This window comes from Helianthus annuus, chromosome 10 (genome assembly GCF_002127325.2).
Source record: "Helianthus annuus cultivar XRQ/B chromosome 10, HanXRQr2.0-SUNRISE, whole genome shotgun sequence".
Lineage (NCBI taxonomy): Eukaryota > Viridiplantae > Streptophyta > Magnoliopsida > Asterales > Asteraceae > Helianthus > Helianthus annuus.
The window spans coordinates 68,249,270-68,268,743 of NC_035442.2; the positions used below are offsets into that span (position 1 = coordinate 68,249,270).

Here is a 19,474-nt window from a genome sequence, read left to right on the forward strand (position 1 = left end):
AATTATTTCTTATATATTGTTGATCAAGCTATAGCTTCTTTAGAGAAACGATTTGACCAACTCAAATGGTATGATGGGTTATTTGGTTTTTTTGTTTCCACAAAAGTTGAGGAATATTAAAGATGAAGATCTTAAGTCGTCTTGTTATCGTCTTGAAGATGCACTCAAGTTTGAAGAGAACTCAGATATTGATGCCGAGTCACTATATATGGAGCTTAAGTTTATTTCATGGATCACTAACCAATAATTTTAGCAACTCTATATATGTTTTGAAGCATATGAAAGAAGATGATTATTTCCCAGAAACATGCATTGCATATAGAATAGTATGCATTGCATATAAAATATTATAGTCATTTCATTGTGGCATCTCCATAAATAAGTTTTTCAAAGTTTGTTAAAAACTTATTTACAATCATCAAACCCATATAAATAATACATGGGTCGTAACCCTATCCGTATAAAATCTGGTGTGTCACTTTACAAACGTACACGTGTAATAAAAAAGAAAAGTAAAAAAGAGGGAAAGAAGAATAACTTTGACGGAACGTCGTGACGATGGAGGGGGGTGTATGTGGAGACGCTACTCCTCCGTCAACACCAACTTCCAAACGTCTTCCTTCATCTTCTCTCTCTCTCTCTCACACACTTCCCCGATAATCCTAATTTCTGTTAGAAATTAGGGTTTAGGGTTCTAATGGAGGACCGAATCAAGAACAAGAACATGTCTAGTAGCAGCTCATGGAGACAACTCAAGGCCATGCTTCGAAAAAACTGGCTTCTCAAAATTCGTCATCCCTACATCACTCTCGCTGAGGTTATTCCATCGATCATCCTTCAATTTGCAGATTCAATTGCTTCAATTTCAGTAATTTAGTCTTTGATTTGAGTTGTTTGGAATTGATCATCATGTTATGCGTTTAGTTCCTGTCAGTTTTATATTGTGCGAGTATTAATGCTTATATACAAGAGGAATATGTTAGTTGTTGCAGCATGTTTTTTTCATGACTAGAGAATTTTGGAAAAAATGAAAATATATAAGATGAATTTGGTTGTTAGATTACTGATTTTTATGTAATTACCTATCTTTGGCAGAATGACAACCAGATTTTCTTTGGTAAGTGTAGATATGGTTTGCAGTTAAGACTTAAGATACATTTAAAAAAATTAATTATTATAAAATTACTGATTTTTTGGAACATAAAAGTGTCTTAAAGCAATTAAAAGAAAGGATAGTGAACTTTTTGATGAATAATTAGGGAAGTCATGATAATTTTACTATTGATGAATAAAAGAAAGGAAGCTGAGAACTGAATGGATGATTGTAGTGCTTTTTATTTACGGCTGTATGTAGTCCGGGTGAGAATTTATCTATGCAATATGCAGAACTTAGAACTGCAAGATGACGTTTTTTTTTTCTAATATGTATGGCCAGATTTTGCTTCCTTTGGTGGTGATGCTGATGTTAATGGCCATACGGACACAAGTTGATACAAAGATCCATCCTGCACAGTCGTACGTGTTAACCGTTTTCGTGCTTTATTTACATGGTTTTGATAGTCTATTTCTCTTTCATTTTAGAACATATACGTAATTTTATACACTTCTAAGTATGGTTAAAAATGACGCCCCTTACGAACTGATCACGAAGAACCACAAGGCAGAGACTTCGTAATTTTTAGTTATGTTAACTGTCATGGCCTTTTCCCCAGACTGTTTCTGATTATATCAGTCTGGTCCCGAATATTGTATCACATATTGTGTATGGAGGTAGCTTGTGCTTGTCTCTGATGTGTGGTTATTTTGCAAATCTATTTAGATACATTCAGAAAGATACATTTGTGGAAGTCGGGATGAGCAATATATCCCCAACTTTTGAACAAGTCCTGGAATCATTGTTTGCCGATAACGAGTACCTGGCTTTTGCACCTAACACAAGTGATACAAGGATGATGATTGATATACTGTCATATAAATTTCCCTTACTGAAGGTACGCTGAACTGATAATTTCGTTATTATATATTGGGATTTACCTTTGTTCTAGCTCATCATTTAGTTTTTCTTTTGTTCTTTAAATTACTTAATATTTATTTGCATTGTGGTGGTTTTTAAACTTAGTTTATTTGTTGGTAATTGCAGCTGGTTACAAAAGTATACAAAGATGAATTAGAGCTTGAAACCTATTTAAAATCAGATGTCTATGCTGCTTGCGATGAAGTAAAGTGAGTAATATTCTTCCTCTCTCTTTATGCTAAATATGAAATAAGAAAAAACAATTTTAATGGTATGGGAAATGATACAACGGTACTTGTATTACTCTTAACTTTAGACTCGTTTAAGATCATTAGGGCTGGGGAAAAATAACTGACAGAAGCCTAAAGGTTAAAGCTATTAAACCATGCTGTAAAACTTTAGGAAAAATGATTTTTGAGATACCAAATATTAACAAGATACCTAGTGGTGACAGACCATTAACCGCATCTGCAGTGCTATTACTGCAAATTTTGTGCTTCATTTGTTCTTTTCTTGTATATGATTGTCTTTGTAAATTTCTTCATCTCTATGTAAAATTGCTTTTGAATTGAGTAAAAGGGTCTGTTCAACCCGTTTGTTTGTGGTTTCTTGATGACTGAAGAGCCTTGTTTACTCTTGGTATAGGAACTGTTCGAACCCAAAAATCAAAGGAGCGATAGTGTTTCATGGTCAAGGTCCTTATTTATATGACTATAGCATTCGGCTCAATCACACATGGGCTTTTTCTGGCTTTCCAGATGTTAAAAGCATAATGGATATAAATGGTCCTTATGTCAATGACTTGGAATTAGGCCTCAATCAGATACCAATTCTGCAGTATGGCTACAGCGGTTTTCTAACTGTACGTTTCACTTTTTAATACATATTTTTTATTTTTTAAATTTTGGGCGTTGCTTCATGAATGATGAAATTAATAATTATTTTCCTCTTTTCTTTCAGCTCCAGCAAGTCATGGATTCATTTATAATTTTTTATGCACAACAAAATGTGCCTAACTCACTTAAGATTCCATGGAGTCAATTCACACCGTCAACCATAAGGCTAGCCCCGTTTCCGACTCGTGAATATACAGATGATGAGTTTCAGTCCATTATCAAGGATGTCATGGGAGTCCTGTATGTATCTAACTTCTTATGTTTGTTTCTGTTAGCGTCTTGTTTGACTAGAATTATAATTTCATATTTGACCTTGTTGGTAATGCCAGGTACTTATTAGGGTTTCTTTTTCCAATCTCCCGCCTAATCAGCTATTCGGTTTTTGAGAAGGTTTGATTTACTTATTATGGTTTTATCTTAATTCAACTTTATAATATATGTATATATGTATTGTTAGCTTACGAATTAGCTTGTTGCTTCAAAATGTTTCAGGAGCAGAAAATTAAAGAAGGCCTCTATATGATGGGACTGAAGGATGAGATATTTCATCTTTCTTGGTTTATTACTTACGCTATACAGGTGATTTAGTCTTTAAGAACGGGTTACTGTTCTTTTAATTGGTAATTTTAGGAAATTATTATGATATTTTCTGTTTCTAATGATTTTTTTTACAGTTTGCGATTACAGCAGCAATCATCACTGTGTGCACGATGGGCACACTGTTTCAGTACAGTGATAAAACATTGGTGTTCGTGTATTTCTTTCTGTTTGGGCTCAGTGCCATAATGCTATCGTTCTTGATCTCTACTTTCTTCACACGAGCAAAATCGGCTGTGGCAGTTGGAACTCTTGCTTTTCTTGGAGCCTTTTTTCCTTATTATACGGTCAATGACGAAGCTGTTTCTATGTAAGTTACTGATATATAACATTAATCAATGAATGATGCAGTTATGTTTTATGATGATAATGGGCATTTGTTTACTTTTAGGGTTTTAAAGATATTGGCTTCTTTGCTTTCGCCTACAGCATTTGCTTTAGGATCAGTCAATTTTGCTGATTATGAGCGTGCACATGTTGGACTCCGTTGGAGCAACATTTGGCGAGTAGGTGCCATTTATTTTACATCTCATTATGTTTTGAGTAAAATGCCATTTTTCGTCCCTGAGGTTTGGCCACTTTTGCGACTTTCGTCCAAAGGTTTGTTTTTTCGTATATGGATCCGAAAGGTTTGAAATCTTTTCATTTTCATCCGACTTGTTAACTCCATTCATTTTTCTCCGTTAAATGAGGGGCATTTCTGTCTTTTTAGACATTTTTTGTTAAATAAAAAAACACTATAAGAAATAAAGATACACCTCTGTTGACTTTCTCCCACCCAAACCCTTTAATCATCACTAAAATGTCTAAAAAGACAAAAATACCCCTGACTTAACGTTAAAAAAATGGATGAGTTAACGAGTCGGATGAAAATGGCAAGATTTCAAAACTTGTGGATCCAGATGCGGAAAAACAAACCTTTGGACGAAACTCGCAAAAAGTAGTCTAACTTCAGGGATGAAAAAGGCATTTTACTCTTTTGTTTTATTTAACTCATTTTAATTTACTACCATGTAGGCATCTTCTGGAGTGTGCTTTTTAATATGTCTAGCTATGATGGTTCTTGACTCTTTGTTGTATTTTGCAATTGGCCTGTATCTAGACAAGGTACATTTTCTGTTATGTCACCTTTATAATCAATTTGCAGGTCCCAATGACTTTTTTTTCGTTATTATAACGTTATACGGTCCATCAGTTCATTGAAGAACTAAGGCGTCATTTCTGAACATACTATATCTGATCAAGGGCTAATTTTGTAACATTTACTTAATCAGATTCTCCACAAGGAGAGCGGGGTGGTGTACCCATGGAACTACATCATCCCGAAAGGCTTTTGGAGTAAGATAAATATATTTAAACTCTCTGCTTCCCGTTCAGAAGTTAACAGTGACAATCATTCCAAAGAAAAGAGCACATCTTCTCAGTCAACAATGGAAGCAATAAGCTTAGATATGAAGCAGCAAGAGTTGGATGGCAGGTGGACATTTTAGATATAGTTGCATATATAACATAATTATCTTATATTCATGTTATTTGTAGGAGTAATTTTATTACACGTTTTTTTTTTTTTTTTTTTTTTTGCTACAGATGCATCCAAATTAGGAACCTGCACAAGGTGTATAGTGGTAGCAAGGGGAATTGTTGTGCGGTTGATTCTTTACAGCTTACATTATATGAAAACCAAATACTTGCGCTTTTAGGTAACTGAATCTATTTTACATGTACGGCCATGAATTTGTAGAGCAATACACATAATATATGCCTGGATAAGATATCCATATTTAGATTTACTCAATTTGTTCTGCTATATAAGGCTTTGCGCTGTAACTTATATATATATATATATATACATAGGGGGATGGATCATGAGATAACTATAAAAAACTCCCAAAAAAAGCTTAAAAAACACACCAGTTTTTTTCTTTTTCCTAACATTTTTTGGCTGAAAAATCTACATTTTAGAAATACAAAGAGGAAAAAAAATAGTATTACACATGTGTAACACTACGAAAAAACCTAAACCCTCACCCACACCTAAAAACTAAACCTAAACCCCCTAAAAACCTAACTCTAAAAGCTAAACTAAACTGAAAACCTAAACGCCAAGGCTAAATTGCATGTGCAACATAACATATGTTGCAAATGTGTAATACTAATTTTTTTATTTTTTATTTTTTTTAATCTTAAAAATGCTAGACTTACAGCCAAAAAATGTTAAAAAAACTGTGTTTTTAAGCTTTTTTGGGGAGTTATTTTTAGTTTTCTCACATTTAAGTAGTTTTCTCATGATCTTCTCCCTATATATATATATATATATAGAGAGAGAGAGAGAGAGAGAGAGTTTAAAATACAAGACCACCTTATCGTGCGATGCGTACGCGAGCATCTCAACCGCACATCTGATCTAATCTAGGCCTTCAATTGAATGCGGTGGCACAATAGTATTTAACTTTTCATAATTGCGCACGCCATTGCATAATTACGCATGTTATAATGCATAATTACGCACCTTATTTGCATAATTACGCACGGGTTGGGTTAAACCCTAATTACGCACGTTATATTGGTCTCTTTCTATACATGTTGTAATCTATGGTTTATTTAACAAATTGATATTGCAGGACATAATGGTGCTGGCAAGAGCACAACAATTTCCATGCTTGTTGGCCTTCTTGCTCCTACTTCTGGGGATGCCTTGGTTTTTGGAAAAAGCATTTTAACAGATATGGTAGTAGTCTTTAATTATATATAAGTCGGTTTTATTGAATGTTATCCTAAATTCAAAGCATGGTGGTAACTATTATCTGTTTTCTGCAGGATGACATAAGGAAGAATTTAGGTGTTTGCCCCCAGTATGACATCCTTTTCCCAGAGTTAACGGTAACTAAGTACCTTATGTTGGTTCTTGAGAATTTCTTTTGGTTGAGATTATTATTTGATTGACGTTAGCTAATCATGCAGGGAAAGTTTTTGTATGGATGTTTAAGTTTGAGTTAACTGTGATTTTCGTCCGTGTGGTTTGTTCAATTATGCCGGTCCAGGCCAAATTTCAGATTTGTAACATTTCCGTCCCTGACATTCTTGAAACATGCCAGTTCCGTCTAAAAACTTAACGTCTGTTAAAACCTGCCGTTTAATGAAGGGTAAAAACGTCATTTTTCTTAAACTCTATTAATATCCCACCGTTTTTAATCCTCTTTTAATAGGGTTTTAAAAAAGGGAAATAAAAGAAAAAATGGAAAATGACAGTTTTACCCTTCATTTAACAGCAGGTTTTAATAGACGTTAGTTTTTTGGACGGAACTGGCATGTTTCAAGAATGTCAGGGACGAAAATGGTACAAATTTGAAATTTGGCCTGGACTGGCATAATTGGACAAACCACAGGGACGAAAATGACAATTAACTCTATAAGTTTTCATCTCATTATTATCATTCCTATTTTAAGGACAGCTAGTTACTTGTGATCGTTAAAGTTATATCTTGATCATAATATTCTTATGGGCGATATATATATTTTTTTAATATTATCTAAAGATGTTGAAGCCACATTTTGATTTTTTCGATATCCTTATGGACGATGACTTGACTTTGAACTATTAATACTCAGGTGAAGGAACATTTGGAAATTTTTGCGGATATAAAGGGAGTGAACAAAGAATCTTTGGACAGCAGTGTAACTGAAATGGTCGATGAAGTTAGTCCCTTAACCACACTAAGATAGTTTTTTCCGTTTAAGTCTGCAGTGTATTCTTCGTCATGATCTGTTTTTGTTATTTTGAAATCTTGTTTGTCGATTAGGTGGGATTGGCGGATAAACTTAATACCGTTGTCAGTGCTCTTTCCGGAGGCATGAAAAGGAAGCTGTCTCTTGGCATAGCATTGATTGGAGACAGTAAGGTAAGATGTAAAATCAAATTGAAGTGTAGTATTTTTGTAAATTGGTTATTTGTTCTTTTTTTTTATAGGTTGTTATTCTTGATGAACCGACTAGTGGAATGGATCCGTATTCAATGAGGTTGACATGGCAGCTTATTAAAAGAATAAAAAAAGGCAGAATAATATTATTAACAACACACTCGATGGATGAAGCAGATGTCCTTGGAGACCGGATAGCAATTATGGCTAATGGTTCTTTGAAATGCTGTGGAAGGTTTCTGCCACTTCTACATGTTTCCTTTTTAGTTTTAGAGTAAAATGCCATTTTCGTCTCTGAGGTTTGGCCAGTTTTGCAACGTTCGTCCAAAGGTTTGATTTTTTTGCAGCTGGATCCAAAAGGTTTGATTTTTTGCGTTTTCATCCGGTTCGTTAACTCCATCCATTTTTCTTCGTTAAGTCAAGGATATTTCCATCTTTTTTGTTATCTTAAAGGGCAATTCGGTCTTTCTCTGCGGTATTCGGTCTTTTTACATAAAGTGCAAAGGCAGAATTGCCTTTTAATTTAACAAAAATGATGAAAATACCCCTAACTTAACGGAGAAAAATGGATGGAGTTAAGGAGCTGGATGAAAATGGCAAGATTTCAAACCTTTTGGATCAGATGCAGAAAAACAAAACTTTGGACGAAAGTCGCAAAACTGGCCAAATCTCAAGGATGAAAATGTCATTTTACTCTTAGTTTTATTCTACATAATTTACATTGAGAAGTTTTTTTTGAGCAGTTCTCTCTACTTGAAGCACCAATATGGGGTTGGCTATACTCTTACTTTGGTGAAGGTATGCCTTCTTTGCTCCTTAACTCAACTTTACGAAGTGAAATATTTTTATTATATCATTCTCACCTTTATTTCTATGAACTTTGTGTCTCTAATTTTCAGACTAACCCCGGGGCCTCTGCGGCGGCCGACATTGTCTACAAACATATTCCATCCGCAACATGCGTGAGCGAAGTATTTCTCAAATTCTGCTTGCTTAAATATTACAGTATGATACTTCATGATTACTTAGAAAATGTTTTAATCTTCCTTCGATCTGATTCTACAGGTTGGCACTGAAATTTCTTTCAAGCTTCCTCTAGTATCCTCTGCTTCCTTCGAGTGCATGTTTCGGGAAATCGAAAGCTGCATATCAAAGTCAGATCCTAGTTTAACAAGTTTGGAGCATGAAGGACCCACAGATTTTGGTATCGAGAGTTACGGCATATCCGTGACAACCCTAGAGGAGGTTTTCTTACGAGTTGCAGGATCCGACATTATCGACGAGGAATGTACGGAAGAAAAAGATAATATTATTCTACCTGACTCTACTCCATCTCAAACATGTGACGATTATGTTGAAGATAAAACATCACGTTCCAAAATCTTTGGAAGTTATATCACTGTTATTGGGATAATGCTTTCGGCAGTTGGCAGAGCTTGTACTCTTTTTATTACAGCAGCGTTGAGTTTTCTAAATTTTGTAAGCGTGCACAGCTGTTGCCCGTCCTTCGTTACACGATCGACATTCTGGAAACATTCAAAAGCATTGCTCATAAAGAGATGGATATCCGCTCGAAGAGACCGGAAGACGATCGTTTTTCAGTTATTAATTCCCGCTATTTTTTTGTTTATTGGTCTTCTGTTGCTTGAGTTAAAGCCGCATCCTGATCAACCATCCATAATGTTTACAACTTCCAACTTTAATCCGTTACTTAGTGGTGAAGGTGGTGGTGGTCCCATTCCTTTTGATCTATCGTTACCTATTGCAAAAGAGGTGTCTCTTTTTTTTTTCTTTCCATTTTTTAGGGCTGCAAACGAACTGAACGAACACGAATAAGACATTGTTCGTGTTCCTTAGGTAAGAAAATATATGTGTTCATGAACACTTACCGAACGAGATTTTATGTTCGTTTTCGTTCATTAAGGAAATGAACGTGTTTGTGTTCGTTTATGTTCGTTTGTTAATTTTAGGTAACGAACGCAAACGAGCGTGCATGAACACAAACCGCACACAAGCTAATGTTCATTAACACAAATGAAAACAAACGAACACAAACAAGTGTTCATGAACACCATTTACCATACATTGATACTTATTACATATTTTATTTGTTGGAATTTTGAAGTATTTAAGAAAAATATAATAATTAAAAACACTAATGAACTATCAAACACAAACGAACATACACAAACACATTACCAAATGTTCACGAACATAAATGAACGAACACGGCCTCTGTTCATGTTCGTTCATTTAACTAAACGAACAAAACTTGTTCGTGTTTGTTCATTTATTAAACAAACGAACTTCCCGCCGAACAGTTCACGCTGAACGTTCGGTTCGTTTGCAGCCCTACATTTTTTCCATTTTTTGTTGTGTTATGCGATGATGCTTAAGTCGTGTGCTATTGGTAAACAGGTTTCACATTATATAGAAGGGGGTTGGATCCAAAAGTTCAAAGAGAGCACGTACAGGTTTCCCGATCCTAATAAGGCATTAGAAGATGCTATTGAGGCAGCCGGGCCCACTTTGGGCCCACTTTTGCTTTCCATGAGTGAATACCTGATGTCCAGCTTCAACGAATCTTACGAGTCCAGGTGTGCTATGCTACCTTAAGTTCGTTATTACTAAAATTTCATCACTTATCAATTTTACGTTCATCTTGACGCAGATACGGGGCCATCGTAATGGACCCACATAATGATGACGGTAGTATAGGGTACACTGTTCTACACAATAGCACTTGTCAGCATGCTGCACCGACTTTTATCAACTTAATGAACGCTGCAATTCTTAGGCTTGCTACACTTAATGAGAACATGACCATACAAACACGTAATCATCCATTACCAATGACAGAAAGTCAACGCTTGCAACGTCAAGTATGGATCTCGATTTTTAATAGAGTATTCTTTTTCGACGTGTATTTAAATTTTAAATCTTATGATTCTTGTAGGACCTGGATGCATTCTCTGCAGCCATTGTTGTGAGTATTGCATTTTCCTTCATTCCTGCTTCATTTGCCGTTGCTATTGTGAAGGTATGTCAAATGACTTACTGGTGATTTATTTGTAACACAATTTTTTTTGGTTATAATATGGTACATGTCTTATGTAGGAGCGTGAAGTAAAAGCTAAACATCAACAGTTTATTAGTGGGGTATGTTTGTTTTCTTAACTCTTTTCTTTTGTTATGCAGAACTTGTATAGGGAGTAACTGTAGGGCTGCAAACGAACCGAAGGAACACGGAAAAGACCTTGTTCGTGTTCGTTTGTTAAGGAAATATATGTATTCATGAACACTTACCAAACGAGATTTTTTGTTCATGTGCGTTCGTTAAGGAAATGAGCGTGTGCGTTTTTTTGTTCGTTTGTTAATTTTAGGTAATGAATGCAAACGAACGTTCATGAAAACAAATGAACACAAATAAAAACAAATGAACACACACAAGCGTTCGTGTGCATGGTATATAATACACTGATACATATTAAATATTTTATTTGTTGGAATTTTGAAGTATTTAAATAAAGTATAAAAATTAAAAGCACTAATGACCTATCGAACACAAACACAGGCACATTACCAAATGTTCATGAACATAAATGAACGAACGCCGCCTTTGTTCATGTTCGTTCATTTGTTAAACGAACGAACACAAACGAACTTCTCGCTGAACGGTTCAAGAACTGTTCGTTGAACGTTCAGTTCGTTTGCAGCCTTAACTATAGGATTAAGTGCTTCAATTTAGTCTTTAATTGGGTTACCATTGCCGAAACTCAGGTATCTGTATTGTCATATTGGGTATCGACATATATATGGGACTTCATAAGCTCTTTAGTCCCTTCAACTTTTGCTATGCTTCTCTTTTACATATTTGGTATGTCTCCAACTCCCATCTGAAATACACTTTTTAACGTATACTATACATATAATGTATTTACATTAGTAATATCTTTGATATAATGATATCTCAACATTGTTCTCATATTTGTAGGCTTAGAACAGTTTATCGGAAGCGGTGCTGTATTGCCTACAATCCTCATTCTGTTGGAATACGGTTTTGCAATTGCATCTTCAACATATTGCCTAACCTTTTTCTTTTCAGAACACAGTATGGCACAGGTATTTCTAATCTTAGCATGACATCATGAAACCAAAACGTTATACGTTTTTAGTACGCTGATTGTTTTTATTATATTTTCAGAATGTAGTACTCTTGGTCCACTTTTTCACAGGGATCGTTCTTATGGTAATATCGTTCATCATGGGATTCATACCGGCAACTCAAGACATGAATTCTCTTCTCAAGGTTAGAATTCATAGCAAGGGTTAAGATCATGTGAGAAGCACTAGGGTAGTTGAGAAACGTGAGAAGCATTCTGGACCACACATTTTTCGCGAAATAGCCCCTTTTTGTGTTAGCTTTTTTTTTTTTGAATTATACACATGGGTAATATTATACATAGTTATTAAAGGCACTAGGCGCACTCAAGGCGCATAGGCCTCGCCTGGGGCCTAGGCGCAAAGCGCAAAAAAAGCGAGGGCCTGAGAAAAATAAAGCGCATAATGAAATTTTTTTATAAATATATTATGTATTAGAAAAGGAATACTATTCTTCAAATAAAATAAACGAAGTCTATTATGTAACACTTTATATCATCTAATTAGTACCAAAATATTAGTGTATTAGTGTAGAAAATTAGTTTTCCTTGATTAAAAGTAGAAATTTGGCTAGAATCTAGTCGGAATTTAGCCGGAAACTCTCCGGAATCTAGGAATCTTGCCGGAATGTGCGCTTGAACCATCACCTAGAGAGTTAAAGCGCAATTTCCTCGACTTAAAGCGCAACTGCCTCGCCTCGCCTGAAAAATGGGCCTAGTCGCAAGAGGCGATGGCTTTTAACAACTATGATATTATACGTGTTTAAATTTGAAAAATAAGTTTTATACATATATGTTCAATAATGTACATATATGTATGTACAAATGTGTATGCATGATTGTGTATATATGTATATAAAGGAAGATTATGGTTCTCAACATGCTTTTTCTAGTGTACATATGTGTAAATACGTGTTTAAAATTGAAAAATAAGTATCGTACATATATGTTTGATAACGTACACATATGCATAATTTAAAAGTTGACAATATACTCATGTGTACAATTAAAAAATTGACGTTATACACACATGTATAATTAAAAAAACTACTTAAAAAGGGGCGATTAGCGCTAAAAATATTATTTATTTATTTATTTATTTATTTTTCTTGCAGAAAATGTGAGGTCCAGAATGCTTCTCACATTTCTCAATTAGCATGTGTTTCTCTTAGGATCCCTACCCTTCATAGTAATTTGTCTTTATAGATCATTTGTGGTATCTTATTAGTTTGTTAATATAGACTATATATAGTACCAATTTACATTATACACTATGTTTTGGACCAGAATTTCTTCCGACTATCTCCAGGATTCTGCTTTGCTGATGGGCTAGCTTCGCTAGCTTTGTTACGTCAAGGAATGAAAAACGGATCGAGTGCAGGTTATTTTGGGTGGAACGTCTCTGGTGGATCTATTTGTTATCTGGCAGCTGAGGTGTGTTTCTGTGATAATCGTTTAGCATAAATTGCAAAATGACATGCAATATTTTCTTTTACGTGACAGGGCATCGTTTATTTCCTTATAACACTTGGGCTTGAATATTTCCCTCTCCACAAATTAAGTTCATTTGACATGAGGGACTTTCTCGAAAGGCTCAGAAGAACCAGTCCAACTGTTTCGGATTCATATTCTGAACCCCTTCTGACAAAAAATGCTGTTATTGACCTTGAAGAAGACATAGATGTCCAAACTGAAAGAAATAGGGTTCTTTCTGGTTCCATTGATAAAGCCATCATCTACCTCCGTAATCTCCGCAAGGTAGTTTTACGTTTTAAATTATCCGTTTCATCTTCAAAATGGGAATGCAAGGATATTATGCTTGAAAGAGTAAAATGCCATTTTCGTCCCTGAGGTTTGGCCAGTTTTGCGATTATTGTCCAAAGGGTTGTTTTTCCGCATCTGGATTCAAAAGGTTTGAAATCTCGCCATTTTCATCCAGCTCATTAACTCCATTCATTTTTTTTCCGTTAAGTCAGGGGTATTTTCGTCTTTTTGATCAACTTAAAGGGCAATTCGGTCTTTTGAATACTTGTACATTATGCTAAAATGCTTGTACATAAAGTGAAAAAGACCGAATTGCCTTTTTAGTTAACAAAAAAGACTGAAATAGCCCTGATTTAACAGAGAAAAATGCATGGAGTTAACAAGCCGGATGAAAATGGCAAGATTTCAGACCTTTTGGATCCAGGTTCGAAAAACAAACCTTTGGACGAAAGTTGCAAAACTGGCCATACCTCAGGGACGAAAATGGCATTTTACTCTACTTGAAATGATAAAAACAATGCAATCCGTTTAAACTTTAACCATTATGTTGATCTGTATTGTATATATTAGGTATTCCCGGGAGGGAGAAAACATGGTAAGAAAGTTGCAGTCCATTCGTTGACTTTCTCAGTTCAAGAAGGAGAATGTTTCGGTTTTCTGGGAACAAATGGAGCGGGAAAGACCACTACTTTGTCTATGCTATCAGGTACATGATAATATTGGCATTAATTTTGGTCAAATATATCTATTTGACTTATAGTCAACTTATTTCATTGAAATGCTTCACTTTTATAAAGTTAACAAAATTATTTGCAGGAGAAGTATATCCGACTGATGGAACTGCGTTCATTTTTGGTCAAGATATGCGATTAAACCCCAAAGCTGCTCGCCAGCTTGTATGTCACTTTCATTCTCTATACAGTTTATATATTTATCTATATATACACATATCTTAATGGGCTGTGTTTCAGATCGGGTATTGCCCACAATTTGATGCTCTGCTAGAATTTCTGACTGTTCAAGAACATCTTGAGCTATATGCAAGAATAAAAGGCGTCCCAGAATCCATGCTAGACAATGTAGGTCTTACGTTACCGCTTTCTATCTATTGTACTTCATTTCATGAGAGTAAAATGTATATGTCACACTAGCTGATTATTTTGATACAAATTTGACAGGTTGTAATGGATAAGTTGTTAGAGTTTGACTTGTTAAGGCATGCTACTAAACAATCGTTCACCCTAAGTGGTGGGAACAAACGCAAGTTATCTGTTGCAATTGCAATGATCGGAGATCCTCCTATTGTTTTCTTGGATGAGCCGTCCACAGGTAGTACATATATATTTGATCATTTTTGTTAGTATAAGATTTACGGCTTAACAAGACTTGTGTATGATGGTTTCTAGGAATGGATCCCATTGCGAAACGGTTTATGTGGGAAGTTATATCTCGTCTCTCAACTAGAAGTGGAAAGACAGCTGTTATTCTAACAACTCACAGTATGAACGAAGCTCAAGCACTTTGCACAAGAATTGGGATAATGGTATTTAGCTTTTTTTTTTTTTTTTTTAATTGTAAATCTATGGTTTTAAGCATGTGTACCCATTACCCAAACATTAATTGGGTCGAGGGATGGGATCGGTATAGTACCCGTACTGGTACCGAATTTGATCAAAACTGTACCGTACCGAATATATTGGTATGATTACGTGTATTTCGATATGGTACCCGCTTTGGTACCACTTTGTTTTTTTTTTTCTAATTTTTTGAGCACTCGTACGGGTACCAAATAGGTGAAATTGGTACGAGTACCAATACAGTACGGGCACCGAATAGGTAAAATATACGAGTACTAAATAGGTAAAGTTGATACGAGTACCATAATACGAAATAAAACATAATATAAAAAAATCTTAAAGTGATATATAAAATCAAGTACGAGTACCATTTTTTACCCGTACCCGTACACGTATCGATGCTGAAAGTATCGAATACCGAAATCAATAAAATTGGGTACGATACATGTACCAAATACCTAAAATCGGTACGGTATGGATATGGATACGGGTATTTGGGAAAAAAAGCTCATCCCTGATGGGGTCCATGTTATCTGAAGGTTGGAGGAAAGCTAAGGTGTATCGGCAGTCCACAACATCTAAAAACGCGATTCGGAAATCATCTTGAACTGGAGGTAAGATATTTCTGATTATCTTCTTGTTATTTCTTTTTTTTTTCTTCAGAAACTAACCGTTTTGTATTTTGTATTGTTAGGTCAAACCTACGGAAGTATGCTCGGGTGATTTGGAAAGACTGTGTCACATGATTCAAGAGAGGCTATTTGACGTCCCTTCGCATCCAAGTAGCATTTTTGGTGACTTGGAAGTCTGTATTAGAGGGAACGACTCCGTAATATCTGAAGATGCTTCGGCCACTGAGATTAGTTTGTCGAGAGAGATGATAATCTTGATTGGACGTTGGCTTGGCAATGAAGAAAGAGTAAGAACACTTACGGATAATGTTGGCTCTAGTGGCGTGTTTAATGAGCAATTACCAGAACAGTTGGCCCGTGATGGTACTTTTTTCTCTTTGCACATGTGTGCGTATATGTATGTATGTATGTATGTATGTATGTATGTATGTATGTATGTATGTATGTATGTATGTATGTGTGTATATAGATATGTTTGTGTATATACATATTTTGTGGATTTAATATCGACTAGTTCTTGTTTGACATGTCAGGTGGTCTCCCGCTGCCAATTTTCTCAGAATGGTGGTTAGCAAAAGAGAAATTCTCGGTGATAGATTCATTTGTTCTAGCGTCATTTCCTGGGGCAACATCTCAAGGTTCCAATGGACTGAGTGTTAAATATCAGGTACCTGCTCTGTTCATCAATTTATACACATTACGTCTCAAATTTCGTTCTGTTATCCATTCAAAAAAAAAAAAATATTCTATTTATGAGTTTGAGAAAAGATATCAACAGTTCATTCAGTCTGTTTTAACCCCAAAAGGAAATGACTAAGGCCTAACAAGTTGGGTAATATGAACCCGACCCAAAGTCAACCTATATAGCCCAATAAGCAAACCCAATGCATGATTCTTAATGGGCCTACTATAGTACGAATACCAAACACTATTCCATCTATGCATATGTTTATTCCAAGCTTATTATGCATACAAGAAATACAATCATCAAAACATATTAGAACAAAATACACACTTGTATGCAACATACAACTTGAAAGCTCTTGAAAGTCTGTTTTGGGTTAACATTAACTAAAGAGTTAAGTGCCATTTACGTCCCTGTGGTTTGTCCACTTTTGCCATTTCAGACCAAATTTCAAAATTGTACCAGTTTCCTCCCCCACATTCTTGAAACGTGCCATTTCAGTCTAAAAAACAAACCCTAGTTAAAAACTTCTGTTTAATTAAGGGCAAAATTGTCATTTTCTATTTTATCTTTAATTTCCATTTTTTTAAAACCTGTTAAAACCCACTTCATTATCCCTCCCAACTTCTAGAACAATCCAATACAACAAACTTCATCACCTTCATGTTCAGATCCTATATTACCGATCCACCACCAATTAACCCTCACCTACCTCCAAACTCATACTTAACAATGGCGGATTACGACGACCACCACCAATCAACCCCCACCTACCTCCACCGTCTCCTAGATCTCCCTCCACTAGACTCACTGGCAGGCACCACCGGCAGCCGTCCACCAGGCTCCAAAAACAAACCCAAACCACCAGTTATCATCACCCGTGAAACCACTAATTCTCTCCGGTCAAACGTTCTCGAAATCTACTTCGGCGCCAATGTTATTGACACCCTTAGTGTTTACGCTCACATGAGAGGAAGAGGGGTTTCTGTTTTGAGTGGTACATGTGTCGTCGTTGACGTAACGTTGCGCCGGAGAGTGCTAGTGGCTTGTCGGTGTTATTGAGTGGTGGGAGGGGTTTTGGTGGCGGCGTTGTCGAGTCCGGTAGTGGTTGTGCCGGCGTCGTTTGCGAATACGATGGGGGGAGGCGTTCTGGTTAAGCTACATTTTTAAATATGCAATCTGTATGATGAAATAATGACTACAATTTTAAAGGTTCCTAAATGTTAGGAGCCATCACATTCTCTTCATTATCAAGTCAATGAAATCTCAGTCTTTGATTTGTCTCACCAAAATTATGATATTTAATTTAGTATGTAATGGGGAGGAGTTTTGGAGGTGGCAATGATATGATTTTTACCGGCAGGGTGATTGACGGTTATAATTTTTTATATATGTTTAATACATAAGTTAAATAAGTAAAGTACAAATAAAAGAAAATTGAAAAATGACGGATTTACCCTTCATCAAAACAGAAGTTTTTAACTGGGGTTAGTTTTTTGGACTGAAATGGCATGTTTCAAGAATGTCGGGGAGGAAAATGGTACAATTTTGAAATTTGGACTGAAATGGCAAAAGTGGTCAAACCATAAGGACGTAAATGGCACTTAACTCTTAACTAAAAGATTATTCCATATGTCTTTTTACTCTAGCGTCACTGGCTCCACATTTTTTCAGTTGCCACGGGGAGAGGACTTCTCACTTGCTGATGTTTTTGGGCTCATTGAGCGAAACAGGTTAATATTATATATATATCTTGTGTGTATCAGGTATATATGTATTTTCTTTATGTCATCTCATTACAAAATCAATACGATGCAGAAACAAACTAGGGATAGCAGAGTATAGCATCAGCCAGTCAACTCTCGAAACCATTTTCAGTCATTTTGCAGCCAATTCATGAGTCTTGATTACCGAAATCCATCCATCAATGTTGAAGAGCGGGCATGCAGATGTTTTGTTTCTTCTTTCAAAAACTAAACTTGGCCTGTGAGCCAATATACCGAGTTATTAGTCGATACCATAGCGTAGCATAGTTGGATAGCAATACACAAACGAAATATGTATGTAAATCATGGACGGGTTGTTGTGAAGTCATCATGCATCGGATTATAAATCAAGAATATCGTTTTTGTCATTAATGTACCATGTGTTTTGACAAATCGGCATGATTGTCACGAATAGGTACATGTACATGTTACCATTGAGACCTTTAAACATTAAAAAAAGAGATGATTGGTAGGTATGTAACATCATGTGTGTGTATATATTCTAATTCATTCGTTGTTTTGACACATGGTTATGTAATTCTTTTAAGCTATCTTTACTTTTAATTTTATCATGTGCGTTTATCTTCTTGTTTGGTCGATTTTGGACATACTAAACATACAGCTTTTTTTAGATTGTATATTACACGAGTTGACGTTACATGCGCGTTGTGGCGGGAGTTGATTATCAAAGTTTATAGTACCAAATGTGAGTATTCTTTTGTATAAGCTAAACATTTATTTTTAACTTGAGTTTTTTGTCCAAATCAACGTACACAACAGTTTAGCACAATCATATATATAACTATAATAATCATCTGAAGTATTATTGGGATCACTTATATATAAACAATTGTCATACAAAGATGAAGTAGTGTTGAGGGATTCCTTGTAATGCACATGAACAATGGTTGTTCTCATCCTAACTTTGATATCGATGAATCTGGTGTTGAAGTGTAGCATAGCTAACGTTTGATAGCAAATAAACTTAAAAACTCAAAATACATAGGAATTTAGTTGATAAATTTTAATAAAATAAGCATGTTTCTTGCTCACAATTGTTTTAAAATAGATCTACGACAATGTTTTAACGTATCTTCAATGAGATACCAACATATTATGTTCTGAAGAAACACCAAACTAAACTGGTGATTAATTTGTGGTCTGTGCCTCGACAAATAAGGGTTAATCTTCTTTGTCTCATCTAAGCCGCTATGATGATGATCCTGCAAAACAGTAACATACCGTAAGCTCGTTACAAGGAGGAAAATAGGGGGTTCTCCTTGTAACCACCCTCCGGGGTGAGAATAAGTAACTGCTTTGAAGATAATAATGTGTGTATAAAGCGAGAGATTAAGAGAGCGATCCTTAAACCTGGAGGTGAAGTTCACTATTTATAGCCGATGTGGTTTGTGAAGGAGATGGGCCGATGGGCCTGTAGTCGACAACAAGGAATATCCATTCTGTCT

The 19,474-nt window shown here is 35.5% G+C and overlaps 1 protein-coding gene across 2 annotated transcripts; it reads left to right on the forward strand.

The window, feature by feature from the left end:
- The first annotated feature begins 355 nt into the window (after positions 1 to 355).
- On the forward strand, positions 356 to 18,380 carry LOC110885555 (ABC transporter A family member 1). 2 transcript variants are annotated; one of them, XM_022133257.2, is made up of 40 exons: positions 356 to 817; positions 1,436 to 1,515; positions 1,820 to 1,991; positions 2,141 to 2,223; positions 2,660 to 2,876; positions 2,975 to 3,150; positions 3,240 to 3,300; positions 3,403 to 3,489; positions 3,585 to 3,817; positions 3,899 to 4,013; positions 4,525 to 4,614; positions 4,782 to 4,984; positions 5,095 to 5,207; positions 6,129 to 6,235; positions 6,325 to 6,387; positions 7,117 to 7,203; positions 7,308 to 7,406; positions 7,475 to 7,659; positions 8,168 to 8,222; positions 8,324 to 8,395; positions 8,490 to 9,197; positions 9,843 to 10,021; positions 10,096 to 10,306; positions 10,381 to 10,464; positions 10,542 to 10,583; positions 11,205 to 11,301; positions 11,419 to 11,546; positions 11,629 to 11,733; positions 12,872 to 13,018; positions 13,088 to 13,342; positions 13,919 to 14,054; positions 14,165 to 14,244; positions 14,320 to 14,427; positions 14,527 to 14,677; positions 14,755 to 14,891; positions 15,465 to 15,539; positions 15,620 to 15,920; positions 16,091 to 16,224; positions 17,892 to 17,975; positions 18,061 to 18,380. In XM_022133257.2, the coding sequence occupies exons 1-39, from the start codon at positions 698 to 700 to the stop codon at positions 17,946 to 17,948; spliced, it is 5,553 nt and encodes a 1,850-aa protein (XP_021988949.1). In that variant the 5' UTR covers positions 356 to 697; the 3' UTR covers positions 17,949 to 17,975; positions 18,061 to 18,380. The 2 variants fall into 2 exon arrangements, with proteins under 2 accessions (XP_021988949.1, XP_021988948.1); XM_022133256.2 differs by having other exon boundaries at positions 357 to 817; positions 17,917 to 17,975.
- The last annotated feature ends 1,094 nt before the right edge of the window (positions 18,381 to 19,474 follow it).

Bases quoted from the DNA above. Each gene is read 5' to 3' on its own strand.
- LOC110885555 (XM_022133256.2), top strand. From the start codon at position 698: ATGGAGGACCGAATCAAGAACAAGAACATGTCTAGTAGCAGCTCATGG. The intron at 2,224-2,659 runs GTGAGTAATATT...CTCTTGGTATAG, and splicing joins GCTGCTTGCGATGAAGTAAA to GAACTGTTCGAACCCAAAAA. The intron at 10,465-10,541 runs GTATGTCAAATG...TGTCTTATGTAG, and splicing joins TTGCCGTTGCTATTGTGAAG to GAGCGTGAAGTAAAAGCTAA.